Below are 17258 nucleotides of genomic sequence, written 5' to 3'. Positions count from 1 at the left end.
TCATGCAGCATCTGAAGAACAATATCCTGAGGAGCTTTAGTACGATAGGAAAGCACTGTCAAATGTGGAAGCCATTCAGATCATTTTGGTTCAGTTAGTTTGATTCAAGAAGATGAAAACTTTCTGTGTGAATGGGAGTCTTCTAAATTCTGACATGGAATCTACACTTTTGTCTAAAAACTTATTCTGACTCAAAGTCCCTGTCTGTCATACCTACTTACCAGTGTTAACCTCACTACTGTGACATGGTTTGTGAAGGCTGGGAAGCATAATAAAAATTAAATCATTTTATTATGAATGAACTGCAGAAACATATATTTTTTTCCCTTGGCCCAACTAAAATGACTAGGAAGCAAAAAGGTCTTTCAGCAACTGTGCTTAAAGTTCTTGTGAGATATTCCATACTTAAACTGAAAATACTTTGCATAGCTGCTGGGAATAAAAACTTCACTTATTATTTGCCTTTGAGTTTCCCTTGTGGCATCATTATGTGCTCCAATTAACTAAAACACTACGTCTCCTTGAGAGATCAGAAAAGCAAGACTGGTGAGCCAATCTGCTGCATGGTTCAAATGTTGCAGGACACGAATCTGCTACTGACACACAAGAATAATCATAACTTTCAGGGGAAACCCCTACCCCTCAAGCATTTCCTTCTTTAGCATTTTACTGACGTCTCTTTTTCACACAATTGCAGGTAAGTAGATTCAGTCTTGTTGTGGTTTAATTTAGCAAGCAGATGAACACCACACAGGCCTTCACTCACTCTCTCCTCATCCACAGTGGGATGGCGGAGAGCATAAGAAAAAAAGGTTGAACTTGTAAGCTGAGATAAAAAAGTACGTATGACGACAGAAAAGGAAGAGAGAAATAACGATAACAACACTAATTATGTATGTACGTATATATACATAAAATAAGTGCTGCACAATGCAGTTTATCACGATCTGCTGACCCATGCCAGTCCCCAGGCAGTGGCAGCCCCACCTAGCCAACTTCCCCATAGTATTATAGGTTTTTTTTTCACATGATGTAATATAGTATGGAATATCCCTTTGGCCTCTTCAGGTCAGCTGTCCTGGTTCTGACCCCGCCCAGCTCCCCAGCTCCTTGTGTGTCCCAGACTCCTTGCTGGCAGGACAGTGTGAGAAGCTAAGAAGCTGAGATGTCCTTGGCTCTGTTAGGCACTAATCAACAACAGCTAAAACATTAATTTGTTATCAACATTGTTTGTTTTTTTTTTTTCTAAGCTACATAGCATCATACCAGACATTATAAAAATAACCAAGTCTGTACCAGCTAAAACCACAATGAATTTGTATTGGGGGTATAGAAGATTACACAATGCCTGCCTTTGACTCTTGAAAAATTCAAGAAATTCAAAAATTAAGAGGAAAATCTGTCTTCTGGACACTTTTTAGCAATTCTTCTCCCTCCATCCCAAAAGAGAGGAATAAGCAGAGTTCAGTTATGACCATCTTCAAGAATTATGCTTTTAGATTTTCCTTAAATTATTTTAATTAAACGAACTCTGCACAACTGTTGGTTTCCTGCATACAGTTCTCTCTCCAGTTCTTTTTTCTTTTGAAATGCAGTTTAGGTTCACTGATTCTGCCACCAGTTACATGTTTCAACAGTGTAGAAGAAAGACTGTTTTGTCTCATGAACACTAAATGAGAATGAGAATTATTCCTGCCTTCACATCTGCCTAATCTCCAATGCCATGAGGAAGGTCTGGAGGAAACTGCTGGAATTTCCCAGCACTTTCTTATGGCACACAAGGATCCTCACACAGCTCCTAACAAGAGCAGCAATGTCATAGGACATTTCCTCTTAGACTACAAAGTAACTACATTATGTGCTTGGGTTTTTGTTACTGTTGTTGGTTTTGGTGGATTTTTTTTTTATTATTTTTTCTTTACACAGAAGGCAGAGAATTTCATTGCTAAGATTGTTAATTAAAAAGGTAAGAAGAGTGGGGCTAGACGTATGAGGCAAATGGGTCATCTCTTTGGTAGAAAGAGATGACTTGAAAGAACAAGCCACAATTCCTGAACCCAATAAGCATCTCAAATAAACTATTGGTAAAAACCAGACGATCTTCATTTACAGCCATTGTACCACTAGAGGGGGAAAGAATATGAAACATCTGTGCATTATACAGGTTTCTGTACCCATTACTTTTTACCTTTATTCTTGCATTGTGTTATTGATTCTGTTGACTATCTGCATTTGAAGTCTGTGGTCAAAAATTGCTCTCTATTGTTACTGTACAGTTCTGTACAGCAAAGATACAGTTACTACTTGCACTGGCAGTGAATAGGAAATGGCATGCAATTACTGCCCCCCTTCAATTATGCTGTCTTATGGCCATGGCATTTTTTTTATACTGGAGATGGGAAGCACATCTAAAACTAAAATTCTCATGATATTACTCCCTCAGAATAAGACCAGAAGTTGAGTTCTTAGTAGAGAATGACTGATAGCCAGAAGCTTCTATGTGAATGAACTAAATTTTGATCATGTTATATACTGGAACTGAAACATGTCACCTTCAAGACTAGTTGTAAGTCATAAGCAAATTTGACTCACTTCAGTTCCAGTGATTTAGTTTCCATGCAGCATGAATGGTTCACCCAGAGAGCCCTGCTGCAATCACAACACACAGCATACAACTTCCACATGTTTAGGAAGAAGGTCCATGGCTAGTTGCAGTGCACTTAATTTCCAGGATCTAATTTTGTGATTAAAGGAGGAGTATACTGAAGAATCAGCATAGTACTGAGCTAAAGGCGGTACCTGCTATTCCTCTGCAGTTGTAGGTATTCTTCTCCAAATGATCTAGTTCAGTATCTGAAGCCTAATAGTGTTCATTAATTGTCCTACTTCCTATTCCTTTAGGAAACCACCTGCACAAAAGCGCTATTTATATAACACTAATCAACTCTCATTCCTCAAGTCTGAACAGGCTGAAGGCAGCAACATCATCAAGAGGGTATTTCTTGGGATACAACAGCGAATACCTAACAGTTCCTCAAAACAGGCCTTCCTTGCACAACAGCAGGATCAGAGGATCTTTAGAAGCATCTAGCTGTGTGGATGCTGACTACAGTTCTGTAAGTAGGATTTTATGTTCGTTGACATAACTCTAACAACTTTGGGATGAAGAAAAGGTTTGGAGTAGGATGAGCAGTGTGATGCATTCTTTCTCTGTTAGGAAAAACTAAGCTGTACTGAGAAAAGTAACAGTGCTAGTAGACGTATCCTACAACTTTAGATAGTTCAGTAGGTTCTTGTATTGTAATTTGTGTCTTAATAATGGGTGTTCCAGTGGTATCACAAAGATTCTATTGATTATTTCCTGGAGTCAAAATTCTTTGAAAAAGAATAGAGAGGTGGCTATTACCTTGGTGAAGGAATAGATCTGCAAGTTGATGACAGAATTGGCTATCCCTCTTCAAAGTGTGGGTCAGCACATACCCAGGTGTTAATGCGAACAAGGTTGGAACTGGGACGGCTACAGTCTTCCTAGCAAAGCTGATATTAGAAGAGAGATCTCCTGGGGTATGTAGTGATATATTTTCTATTAGAGGATTAGAACTCATAAAATGTTGATCCTACCGTCCCATATTCTTATTGCTTCGTGTGCTAGTTACTTATCTTGGAAATATTATGAAACAATGAATCTGGGACTGAAAATGGTAATTTAGAATACTCTAACCTCTAGAATGGCTATGAGAGAGGAAAGATCTTGATGGCTCTTCCAGAAATTTTGCAAATTGCAACTTACTTGATAAGTTTTTATCTCTAATAAGGTCTTCCTGTGCCAAAAAAGTGAAGTGGTGCAAATTTAGGGCAAACAAAATATTTTTTTTTCACAAAAATTAATGGGAATTTTGTCTTGTTCTCTTAGCAATAGAAACCCACAGTAATTGGGATGGCATTTTGCTGCCAAAAGTCTGTGGTGAGGAAAAAGCAAGAGTCAACAGGAGAGGGAGAGAGGGAGAAGGGCATGATGGTATCTCGTCATCCTTTTATTTTGTGTAACTCCAGCAACACCTAATGTTGCTATGGTGATCTGTCAGGTGACTGGGATGTGGCAGCTGGCTGCACACAGGTAATAAACAAGAAAACCTGTTAGCAACTTTCCATTGTTCCTTCTCCTGTGTTTTTTTTTTGATGAATCTCATTTCTGCTTGCAATTCCCCATAAGGGAGGAGAGAAAGTTTAGAGTTCATCTTCTCTAGATACAGCTAAGCATTGCATTGTGCCAGTAAGCAGGAGGTGGTGACATCATCACTTCTGTGTTGTACTGTGTGAGTCTGGAAAGGAACATATTTTTCTTCATTGTGGCAGAGATGGATCCTTTGCGTGGACTGCCTGTGAGTACATTATGAAAATAAATCTAACTAGGACATGGGGAATTGCAATAAAATGCTATCTCCCAAGTAGATTTATATTCCATCAGAATGCATTGCTGAGTGTAAATTTATATATGCCTAGAGAGACTGTATTAATGCACTACACATAAGTTTGAAATGCACTACACATAAGTTTGAGATAAGTGTAATGTGTGGAACAGATTATCTGGTGATAATTTCAGGAAAGAAAGGATGGAGCATGCATATTAAAAAAAATATTTAGAGATATGGTGATTGAAAGCTGCTTTGTGGGAAACTGAGATGTGAAGGGAAACAATGAAAATCAGGTTTTAAAAAAATATAATTCGCATTTATATAATATCTTTAAGTATTCATGTTGTGTTAACAAATGAGAAAACTGTAAAAAGTACATTTGGTTAACTTTGAAGTGCTACCAGTACATGTAATAGAAGGGGAGATAGGGAAGAGAAATAAGTTTTTAACAGTACTTGTCAATATTTTACTTCTATAGAAAACTATGAGAGCCATAACTAGCTGGATTTATGGGTTGATGTTCTGAATTAGTGTGACTCTATTTATTTGCATTTATGTAGTTCCCCAGTCCCAAGAGGGCTGTTGTCACGGTAATGAATGGCACTGTAGAGAGTTAGGTGAAGGGTTTTAAGGTACAGCATTGAGCAGGATGTGGTGCTTGTTAAAAAATTTGGAAAATATACAAGCTACCTTAGTGAAAGAAGTGGAAGCTAATGTCTAAAATCTAATTTCAGTGTTCAACAAAAGTACATCAAATTTGCTGTCCCTGCACGGGGTGGGGTGGCGGTCGTTAGAACAGAAGTAGTTCCATGCCAGGATTTGTATAGAGGGGAGAAGGTGGCAGAGGCAGTCCACAGTCGAGTAGAACGTAAGTGATCTTAATGTCACTGATTTAGTCATTGATTTTCTTTTGCACTGCTGCTGTTCAGCCACATACTCTTCTCTTATTAAAATACACATCAACTGTATTTTCTCTCTAATCCCTGGTATTTGCTAAATAATCTGTGTTCAGCTCTGCCCTTCTTGCCTTTGTACTACTTGGAGGAACATTTTCATGTTCTACCTTGAATCAGTTTTTTCTTTTCCTTCCTGCACAAATTTGTCTGATTCCCCTCCCTGTCCAACTTTCTTCCACAGTTCATCCTTTTTTATGTCATGAACTGTAATGTGATTCTTTTTTCTCAAACTTCAATCCCATTTTAAAATGCTGATGTAGTCTCCTATGTCCTGTTTATAGAGGCCAAAGAGACAGTGCAGACATACCTGACCATACCAGCACAATCAGAGGGGTAGCTATCTTGTACATTTCAAGGAGCAAGATAAAGCTGCTATATTTAGGCACCCTTGTATGTTTGCAGTCAGAGGATCTCAACATGACCTAATCTGAACAATAGTGTACAAGTTTATAGCTCATTTGTATTCTCAATTAATCTCCAATTTTAACTCTGCTCAACTAGTGCTTTTAAATATCTGTGTAAATTCAGCCCCAAGGTCTGGCTTCTCCTTGTACTTTTCGGTTTTCCATCCATGTATTTCCATTCCAGATTATAAACAATTATCTGGACGGGACCCAAGGAGAGGCCATGGGCTCCATGAGTGGCTTGCACTTCAGAGATAGCAACAGAAAGGTTGACTATGTTTTAGTCTACCACTACCGGAAACGTCTCACCCAGCACAAGCCTGGAGCTGGATCACTAGGACCAATACATAGGGCAGCCTCCATGGCCATCGTTTCAAATGGAGAGACCAAGAAGGGCTGCCTCAATCTGCAGCCAGACAGTGGCCAGCATATCCCTCAGGAGGCTCAAGTGATTGAGCTGGACCCACTGGACACCCTGGAGGAGGAAAAACGACTGCAGAGGGAAGAGTATGAATGCAATCTAGCCGCAGCAGGACTGGAGATTGAGAAGGACATTGAGGTAAGAGGGAGAAAATTGTGTATTCTGCATGGCACTGGGTGCCCGATGGGTAATGGCCACCATGTTGCATAAGATGGACATGCAGGGAGCATAAACATTGGCAAGCAGAAGCCTCGCTGTGATCCTGCATCAGGGCCAAGCCTGTCTCTATACCTTCTCTGGTTTAATGTTAACCAATAGGAGAATCACATGTATTATGTGTACTGTTCCTGAGGTATCTCATAGTCATTTTAAGAAGCTAACCGTAAACCTTGTCACTGCTGTTCACTGCTGAACATCCTAGGATTTAAAGCTGTTGCTGTAACCCCAAATTAGGAATCATAAAAAATAAATAATATGAGCTATTTTATACATGCCTGTCAATGGTTTACAGGCTGGTTTGGCCCAGTTCCATGACTAGCGGGGATGGGGGGCCCATGCCCCAGGAAAAGGAAAAAGGGGAAAGAGGGTAGAGAGATGGGCCTAAAAACATAACAGCAGCAGCAATCTGAGGAGAAAAAAACCTAATTCACTAAATAAGATATCAGAATGCAAGATAACACATCATAATACAATATAATACAATTGAAGCTACTAAATCAAATAAAATGAGCATGTCTGAAAAACTGAAGCACTTACTCTAATGCTGAGGCAAGACACTTAGTTGGGCCAAGCAGAAGAGAAATGAAAGGGTGTTTCATGATATGCGAACAGTTTTATCTTTCCTTCTAAATGGAAAATGGAAACAGAACAACACAAAGTCCTCTGAGTATGTAGTATGTAGTTCTTCTCTTCTGAGAATGAGGTACCCAGAACTATCTGTGATCCATGGAGCTGGAGCATTAACTCTTTAACTCCCAGTGCACTACATGATGTTATGATGTAGAATACTGATAAAAAAAGCCACAAAACCATGACATTCCACTCCTTATTCCACATCACTACATCATGCTTAAAATATACAAACAAACAATAATTAACAAGCAATAAACACATGTACACACTCATATATATACATATATTTACATGGAATTGCAGATTGTACACCCTCAACTTCAAATTCCCTTGTGGTACACATTGAACATCCCCATATTTCTGCATTACCCACCATATGGACCCACGTCCCTGAAAAAACAGAAGCTGGAAAGATCCAAACTGCTTTTTCCAACATGCTCTTTACATGTACTGCAGGGACCTTATCTCCCTCTACAGTATGCAGGGAGCTGGATTGGACAGGGCCATCACAATTGATAGATCCTTGAGTGTTGACCAACCAGGTGGCTTCTCCCAAATGCTTCTCCCTCTGCTTAAATATACCACCACCCATTGCTTTTAACATAGTTTTTAACAATCCATTGCATCATTTGATTTTACCAGAATGATAGGGGATATGATAAATCCACTTAATGCCATGATCTTTGGCCCAAGTATTTACAAGAGAATTTTTGTAATGAGTCCCATTGTCTGACTCAGTTCTTTCTGGAGTGCCATGTCACCAAAGAACTTGTTTCTAGAGAGTGAGTATGGTGTTTTTGGTGGTAGCATGGGATACTGCATGTTTCAAGCTACCCAGTGGTTGCCTTCACCATGGTAAGCACATAACTTACCATCAAAGGTTTGTGGCAAGGTGATACAATCAGCCTCCCCATACAGTCACGGCTCCCCATATTTATACTTTCGCCATGGCCCTTCCCCCCAGAGAGGTTTCATCCTCTTGGCTTGTTTAATTGCCACACATATTTCACAGTCATTAATAACCTGTGCAATTATAAATAACTGTGTTAAGTCCACCTCTTGATCTCTTGCCCACTAATATGTTGTATCTCTTCCTTGATGCCCATATCTTTATTTGGGCTGCAATGTCTTTCCACAGTTCAGCAGCCCAAATACATTCATTGCCAGTTGTTTTGTTCCTACTGCTGTAATCACCCCCATACAGCAGTTGCCACCATCCATGAGTCGGTATAAAGATAAAGCATTGGACATTCCCATTAAGTAACATGTAACGCCAGTTGGACAGCCTTTTCCTCTGCAAATTGGTTTGATACTCCTTTTCCTTCAGTGGTCTCTGCAACTTGTTGTGTAGGGCTCCACACAGTAGCTTTCCATCTGTGATGCTTCCCCACAATAGACAAGATCCATCTGTAAACAGGGCATATTTCTTTTCATTCTCTGGTAGTTCATTGTATGGTGGGGCCTCTTTAGCATGCAGTACTTCTTCTGCTGCTGATGTTTCAAACCTTTTACCTTCAGGCCAGTCCATGATCACCTCTAGGATTCCTGAATGACTGAGGTTCCCAATTTAAGCTTGTTGCATAATCAATGCAATCCACTTACTCCAAGTGGCATCAGTAGCATGATGGGTGAAGGGAACTTTCCTTTAAACATCCAGTTTAGGACATGCAGCTGAAGTACTAGAAGGAGATGCATTTCAGTACTGATTACTTCGGAAGCAGCTTGAACCCCGTCATATGTGGCTAAGATTTCCTTTTCAGTTGGAGCGTAGCACTCTTCAGACCCCCTGTACGGTTCATTCCAGAAGACAAAGGGGTGGGCCCTGAGTCTCTCCTGGGATTCCAAGTGGGACCTTTCTCTCCAGCAACAGTGTAGAGGATGTTCTTTACATCCTGTCCCTTCTGTACTGGCCCCATGGCCATGGGCTTGGGCTATCTCTTGTTTAATTTGGTCAAAAGCCTGCTGTTGTTCAGGTCCCCACATAAAATTATACTTCTTCCACATCACCTGATAAAGAGGGCTTACAATGAGACTACAGTTTGGAACATGCATTCTCCATAAGCCCACTATGCCCAGAAAAGATTGTGTCTCTTTCTTACTAGTGGGCAGTGATTTTATTGACCACATCCATTGGGATGTGAAGATGTCCATCTTGCTACTCTGTAACTAGGAAGTGAATTTCCTGTGCAGATCCTTTCACTTTGTTTTGCTTAATAGCGAAACCAGTTCTCAGAAGGATCTGAATTATTTTCTCTTTTTTCTTGAAAACTTTTTCTGTTCTATTGCCTCACACCATAATGTCATCAATGTACTGTAAGAACTTGGAAGCATCACCAGTGCAGTTTGGATCAACCCTTGGCAAATGGTTGGACTATTTCCACCCCTGAGGCAAACAGTTCCAGGTATATTGAATGCCCCTCCAGGTGAAAGCCAATTGTGGCCTACATTCTGTGGCTGAAGGAATAAAGAAAAAGGCATTAGCGATGTCAGTGGTGGCATACCACTTGGTGGCTTTTGACTCCAATTCATACTAGAGTTCTAGCACATCTAGTACAGCAGCACTTAATGGTGGTGTGACTTAATTCAGGTCATGGTAATCTACTGTCAGCCTCCATTCCATACTGGCTTTACACGCTGGCCATATGGGGCTGTTAGAAGATGAGTGAGTTTTGCTTATCACTCCCTGACTAGCTGATGAATCAACTTATGAATGGGGAGCAAGAAATCCCTGTTGGTGCGGTACTGCCATCTGTGTACTATTTTTGTAGCAATTGGTACCTGTTGCTCTATCACTCGAAGCAACTTAACAGACAGATCTTCTGATAGGCCAGGCAAAACAGACAGCTGATTACATCGTCTGTATCCACAGAAGCTATTCCAAAGCACCCATGGATACCCCTTGTGATCCTGAAAATGTTCCCTTCTGTAGTAATCAATATGAAGTCTACAGGGAGCTCCTGGGTTAGTCACAATAGGATGCTGTTGCCAGTCTTCACCAGTGAGGCTTATTTCCTCCTCCAACATAGTCAACTCTTGGGAATCCCCAGTCACCCCAGAAATATAAATTGATTTTGTCTTTGTGACTCTGACATTAGAGTGCACTGTGCACCAGTGTCTGCCAGTGCCTTATATTTCTGTTCTAGGCCATTGAATCCACGCAGTCAATACACTCTGCTGTCCTTTCTCACCCGGCTGGGGGCAGAGCTCCTCTATTTGTTACCTCTATCGTTCTTCTTCTGTGAGCCATGAATCAGGGTCCTCACAGCTTTTTGCCATGTCCCACAGCAACCAGAGTGATCACCTTTTGGAGGAGTTCATCTTGGCGTTCATCTGTCTTGTGATTCTTTTTCCTGAGCTTGAAGTGCAGGAGTGGGTTTTTAGTGTCACTTCTTCATATCTTCTCCATGGTCATGTAGGTAACGCCACAAAGCAATATGTGACACAGTCTCACTGTTGTCACTTACTCACGCAGGATGTCTTCTTTTAATAGCTGAGATGTTGTATGACACAGGTTGGAAGGAAACTAATTTGATCAGACCCTCCAGTAGGCTGTTTTGATAATCCTGATCCCCATCAGGTGTCTCTGATGCCACCATCAGGTTTCATCTGTTTCATCACAATAAAGCACAGTAGATAGTCCATCATATCTTCTTGATTATTCTCTACTCTGTCCAGTCTTTCAGTTACTTTTGAAATGGTTGAAATGCAAGCTAGTATAGGGGTTAAATGTAACTCAAGGTCATGAAGTCTATTAATCAGTTCATTTTAAAAAAAAGGGGTCTTGTTTCCCTCTGCCATACATTGTTTCTAATGTGTACTTTTCTGGTGCAGTTCTTGTGAATTTATGCCATGTATTTGGTGTACACCTGACCCTCTCTGTATCATTCTCTTGGTTTGGATTGTCAGGAATGAATTCCACCGTGGCACATTCTCTCAAATAATGGATGCATTTTTCCGTAGCATTCCATTTCTTTATCTTGGACATCAAATCATCTTTGAAGGGGTACTTTTCCTTTTACAGCTAACAGCATCCACTTCCAGAGAGTGAAGATCTCATCCTAACATCCACTAATACCTCTGGCTGTGGTATTGATTAAAGTCCCTAGCAATGCTACCCAATTGGTGAGCTTCTCTACTATCCAGCAACATGCTGTTGGTCCTATTGTCCCAGCATCAAAGTAACCATGTGACAATGGGTTCATTTGGGTGGCGTGAAAAGTCTTTTCTCAAACGTCGAATTTCTGTCTTTCACAGGTCCAGTAGTAATGGTGATGATATCTTCCTCACCTCCTACTCTTTCAGGACTTCCTGGGCGCTTCTGGGTGTTAGTGACCATGATCCTATTGGGGGTTCCTCTCTCTGGATCTCCTAGATCTCCGAGCCACTCCTCTGGACCTCTTTCCTCTCTCACTTCTCTTACAGTGTCTTCTTCTTCTACTTTCTCTTCCTCCTCTTTCTTCCATTCTAAATGGAAGTGATGCTCATTTCATTTTCTATCCTTTTACAGGGTCAACTGATATTGATTCTGGTGTCTCCTGTGATTGATCAAGTTGGTCATTTTCAGTGCTCTTTCTCTCCAGCTCAGCTCAGAGTCTGTCTTGTTAGGTTAGGAAGATGTCTTGTTCAGCTAGGAGGGTGTCTTATTGAGGTTGAAGTTTTACTTGTTCAGTTTAGAGACTGTTTAATTTGGATTGGAGGGTGTCTCGTTTGACTTGGAGACTGTCGAGCTTGGATTGGAATCTTGCTTGTTTTGGAGGGTGTCTCGTTCAGATTGGAGGGTGTTTCATTCAGATTGGAGACTGTCGAGTTCGGACTGAAGGGAGTCTCGCCTGGTTTTGATGGTGTCTCACTTGGATTGTAAGGTGTCTTGTTTGTTTTGGAGGGTGTCTCATTCAGATTGGAGGTCTTTTCTCCCAGGTTGGAGATTCTCTCTCTTGGACTGGAGATTCTCTCTCTCAGATTGGAGAATTTTCTTCTCAGCTTGGATACTGTCTTGCTCAGTCTGGAGATTCTGTTTCTTGTCCGGAATACTTTCTTTCTGAACCTGGAGATTCTCTTGGCTTGGAGACAATCTCTTTTGATTTGGAGACTGTTTCTTGACTAGGAGATTCTCTTTCTAGACATGGAGATTTTCCCTCTTGATTTGGACTTTCTCCTGGAGACAATCTCTTTCTGCTCAGAGACTCTTCCTTTTGGCTCAGAGACTCTCCCTTTCAGTTTGGAGACCCTCTTGCTCTATTTTGGAAACTCTCTCCCTCTCTGGGATAGTATTGAATAAGGCCCGATAAGCATAAGCCAGGCCCCAATACTTTGTGCCTCCTCAGATCTGCCTGAGCTGTAACATCCCTGTCTCAAATATCTGCTTAGGCTCTAAGGATCTTGCAGGTGTTCAGGAGTAAAGTTCCATGACACTGGGATGTCCATCTCTCTGAAGTCTCTCCCAAGTCTCTCCACACTCCCTGCCATTCAGTATTCTCTGGCTTTGGGGAAGGCTTCCTCAAAATATTGTAAATATAGACACAGTGAAATGTTGAAGGGTACATTCAGGGATACTAACAACATGATCAATATGATCTTTAGTTGGTTAATCTCTTCAAACCAAAGTCCAGTATAGCCTGTGCTCAGAAAAACAGTATAATTACCATAACTTAGTGCTATGTGGAACTGACATTTGGTAGAAGAGTAGAACAGAAGAGGAAGCTCTATTCAGATCAGCTGACAGCAAAATAGCAGCAAAGAACTACTGTTTTGCACACTTTGTATGAGTGAAAATAATGTTTCTACATGTGTCTGGTCTGTTTGGTGTTATGAAGGTAAAGGACGATAAAGAAAGTCTTGTGTTGACTCTTGTATATGTCTGTAGAATCAACTGGCTTCTATTTTACAGTACTGTATTAGTGACCCCACCAGCAAATACTTAATGCTAATCTGCATTTGCAGTATTTTCTTCTTCTCATTCAAAAGTAAAACACAGTTAAAATCACAGTAAAATTATTTTTCCAATATGCTTGTGCCAGAATCCAAATTCTTTGGTGCATCTTCGTAAATTTCAGAGGAAAAGTCAACAGGTAACATTTATCCTTGCAAGTTAGCTGCCAAAGATATGAGAGTCACCTCCAAATAAACTATTTAACAGGCAGTGACACAGATCAACCTCTGCATTAGATATGTAAAGAATAGTATAATGATAAGGTCACCTCAAAGCCACCTTGAATATTCCACTTCAGTTCACAGGAAGGACAATAAATACTATTGACAGTGCAGGAAGTTCTGAGGTTTGATTTTTCTTTTCCCTTCTCTTTCCCTTCCTTTTTCCCTTACTCTTTCCCTTCCCCTACCCCTTCTGCCTTAATGACTGCAAAGGTAAAAGATACTTTATTCAGTCTGTATTAGGCATGGCAAAAGCATAGCACGAATAGAATGAAAAAAACACTAACAGCATTCTGACAAAGCACATCATTTTCAAGCACAGGGGAAATGAAACATAGTTTTCTAAATAGCTTTTACAAGATGAGAACATCTTTTAACAATAACATGACAATGGTTTTAAAACCAAGTATAGACTACCCTTCAAGAAGCTTATATAACTGGAACTTTTGAGCTAGTATATTCAAAATATCTCATTAAACGATGCTGGCTACATCACAGCTCAAGCCAAGGAGTGTATCAGCTCAGTGTATCATCTTATGTAATACTGTTGACAAGAGTAGTGCTGATGGTATTTAGATTTTTCTACTCAGTATTCCAAGACATGTTTTTAAAGCTGCATTAAGGAAAAAAAAAAAAAAAAAAAAAAGTCAAGTGAAAAAAAAATCACAGAAAAAAAATCTTCAAAATATTTAACCACAAAATCCAAAATCCCACCTGGGCTAAAATAAAAATTATAGTGCTGCAGTTGTTTTGTCCCACTAAGATACTCCCTCTCTGGCACAAGGCTTTATCTTTTGCCTCCTGTCAGTGGTGAAAGACAATAGTAACCAAATCATGGTAAATTATAGTCCAAGTAGAGCATGTTTCTGTTGTAGTCCCACAGTGTTTTTGCACTGGAAGTTGTTTTCTTGGGTCTGTTACATTATCGATTACCATATTTAAGTCATAATGTAATTTAATGTCAATATCTTGCAGTGGGAAAAGTGGAATTTAACTGGCCATGACTTTAATTTATTTCAATAGAATGTTTTTTCCTTGACAAAATATTTTTCAGTACAAAACATCTTAGATTTTAGTTATAGTGGTATTTGTTAAATTGGATATAATCAGAAAAATGATACCATTTTACATATTTTTTCAATGTGATTTGCAGGTAATTCCAAGAAGAGTCCTTAGCACCTATAAAGAATCTTGCAGGCACTTAGTACAAATATTCAAGTTATTTCAGAATGTACCTTCATCTGATGTGCAGAGGGAAACTTAACAATAAGGTACATTAATTTTGAGAAGGTAGAAAAAGTTGATGACTCTAGGATGTATATTCATATTAATGAATGCTTTCTGAAGCCAAGGAGCTAACATGCGGAGTGGTGTAATATTGGAAGAAGAGTGGGGTCCTTTGTGGCCTAAGTACTTGGACATTTCATTCACTCTCTCTTCATCTCTCTCACTCTGAACAAGAGAATGGCAATGCTTCTTTGGGGAACACTTCATATCCCCATTACATAAATATTTGATGGGTATTTTTCAACTTCTCTTGTTACAGAAGCATTAATCAGGCAAAACATGTTTAGCTCTTGTATGGGGCTGAAATGTAATAAAAATAATATGTAATAAAATTGATTATAAAATCAATTTTGAACAGATGCAAGGTCTGCAGCAATAGTGAAGTGGAGATGAGAGGTTGATGGAACTGGGCTTGTATAGCTTGGAAAAGAGAAGGCTCCAGGGAGACCTGATTGTGACCTTACAATACATGAAGGGAGCATATAAACAGGAGGGGGAATGGCTGTTTACAAGGGTGGATAGTGATAGAACAAGGGGGATGATTTTAATCAGACAGGCGAGGTTTAGGTTATTAGGAGTAGTAGGAGGACACTTTTCACTCAGAGGGTGGTAACGCACTGAAACAGGTTGCCCAAAGAGGTTGTGGATGCTCCATCCCCAGAGGCATTCGAGGTCAGGCTGAATGTGGCTCTGGGCCTCTGGGTCTAGTGGTTGGCAATTCTACTCGTACTAGGGGGCTTGAAACTAGATAATCATTGTGGTCCTTTTCAACCCAGGCCATTCTATGATTCTATGATTCCATGATGAAAATAGAGTCAAAATGATTAACTATTTAAGGAGAAATTTTATTTCAGTTTTAGAGAGGATTTTGGAGTAGCTCCATGCTACTGGTAACAATTGTCTAAGTTGACTGTTTTATCAAAGTTGAGAAGCTTGCATTATGACTCCTGTTTTTTAATTATTGTGTTGTCACCTAAATAGATAGACTACTAGGCAGACGGAATTACCCTGTGTATTTTAATTAACATCCAGACACTTAATGCTGAGCTACTGGGTACTTTAGTCACAATGGCTTCCAAAGGTCTTAGATAAAACTGAAGGGATACTTTGAAGTGGGTTTATACACTATCAATTATGTTTCTGGAGCCCTTGGGCCAGAAGTAATACGTTTTGCAAATTATCTATGGTTTCAGATATAGAGGCATTACAATTTACAATTTCAGATGATAGTAGATTTGAAGTGTACAATTTGGTGGTATTTACAACGAAAGTTGAGCAAGAAACATCCCTATTTTACCCACATTTACCTTTATAGACTTGCCTAGTAAAAATGGCAATAGCCTCCCAAACTTGTGATTCTTTTTTTTCTAAGTGTACTGTGCTGAGTTCTGCCACCTGCTGGAGAAGCTATTTCTATTTTCTGCAAACCGCTATAGAGATAAGAACACAGCAGACATGGCTTATTTTTCTCCACTGGAACACAGCAGGGGGAGAACGTGGCAGTTGAGGGGAAAGGTATGAAAACTAACAAAATCAGCTTGGTTTGTTCACAGGTTGACCCATGAAAAGATTTTCAAATTGTCGGTAGTCTTGTTTGTAGCAGAATTTATAATCTATAAATTAAATCTGTGGAGACAACTGGAAGAGCGATGCAGGAAGCCCTGAGGGATGCTGCTCTTCCACAATTATACTGCAGTCACCAAAGAGCCCCTGGAGGAAATCTGGAGGCTGAAATGGTGATAATTTCTGTAAACTGTTTAGACTAGTACAGACTGAATAGCTGTTTCACAGAAGTAATGTAGTTAAATATAAGATTGTTTGGGGATTTGGGTCCTATGATTTGCTGCTTTTCTGACCTTTTAAGGGACAGAAACCATACTGCTGCTTTTTGGGGTGAGGAAGAAACTTTCACAGTTGCTGGATAAAGACTCCTCCAGTGGCAATACCTGCTGCCTGATGTGTCTCAACTTGTTCTTTGGCAGAAAAAGAAATCCTCAATTTGGGAGATTTAGTAGTAGGGAGAATAGGACTTCACTATCCTCAGGCAACTGCCTATTTTGTCTGTAGGAACAAGCAACCCTACAAGAATTTCTGGTACCAAGTAAGTAATCTCTTCCATATGCTTCTGACTGAGTATCTATTATTTGAACTCTTATTATTTCGAGGCATTTCTTTTTAGTCTTGGTTTCACACCTTATGTGAAGGAAACAAAAGAGATCTTATGCAACTCCTCTGTGTAAGTAATAAACATTGGAAATTTGTGTGGGAGTGGATACAGCAGTGCAGGGAAGCGTTCCCTGATTTTAATGTTGCTATTATAAATATATACATTAATTTATATATAATTGTGTATTTTATGTTGTTGCTATACAAAACAAAAATGAGAAGGTGAATGTTCTTCATGCAGAGTTTTTGGTCTTTATGAAAGCAAATTAAAAGGCAATCTAAGTCTGAAAATTCTGTGTCTCATTGACCAGAACAGCTAGAAGGGCAGCAAGAAGGAACAAATTTATTTTCACATGGAATCACAACCCTTCACAGTATGAACAGCGATTGAACACATTCATATATTTCAATTACAATATTGAATCAATAGTTCTTGTCACAGTGTAATAAAAAAAAATCTGCAAATTCAGCTGTCCATTTAGAATTGTAGAATCAGAAGGCTGGAAAGGACCTTCAAGATCATCTAGTCCAACCGTCCTCCTATCACCATTAATACCAAAAGCTACTAAACCATATCTCATAGCACCTCATCCAGACACCTCTTGAA

The 17258-nt window shown here is 39.7% G+C and overlaps 1 protein-coding gene across 1 annotated transcript in view; it reads left to right on the top strand.

Annotated features, from left to right (window-relative positions):
* The first annotated feature begins 1989 nt into the window (after nucleotides 1-1989).
* Nucleotides 1990-17258, top strand: part of ANO2 (anoctamin 2) — a 196664-nt gene continuing 181395 nt past the window's right edge. Inside the window, exons 1-3 of the mRNA XM_090139455.1 lie at nucleotides 1990-2014; nucleotides 2902-3116; nucleotides 5960-6334. Of these exons, the coding sequence (XP_089995581.1) occupies nucleotides 1990-2014; nucleotides 2902-3116; nucleotides 5960-6334 (615 nt within the window). The remainder of the gene's footprint in view (nucleotides 2015-2901; nucleotides 3117-5959; nucleotides 6335-17258) is intronic.

The sequence above is a fragment of the Phasianus colchicus genome, chromosome 1, assembly GCF_987193195.1.
Source record: "Phasianus colchicus chromosome 1, bPhaCol1.hap1.1, whole genome shotgun sequence".
In the NCBI taxonomy this organism is placed as follows: domain Eukaryota; kingdom Metazoa; phylum Chordata; class Aves; order Galliformes; family Phasianidae; genus Phasianus; species Phasianus colchicus.
This window is presented reverse-complemented; position numbering and strand designations above follow the sequence as displayed.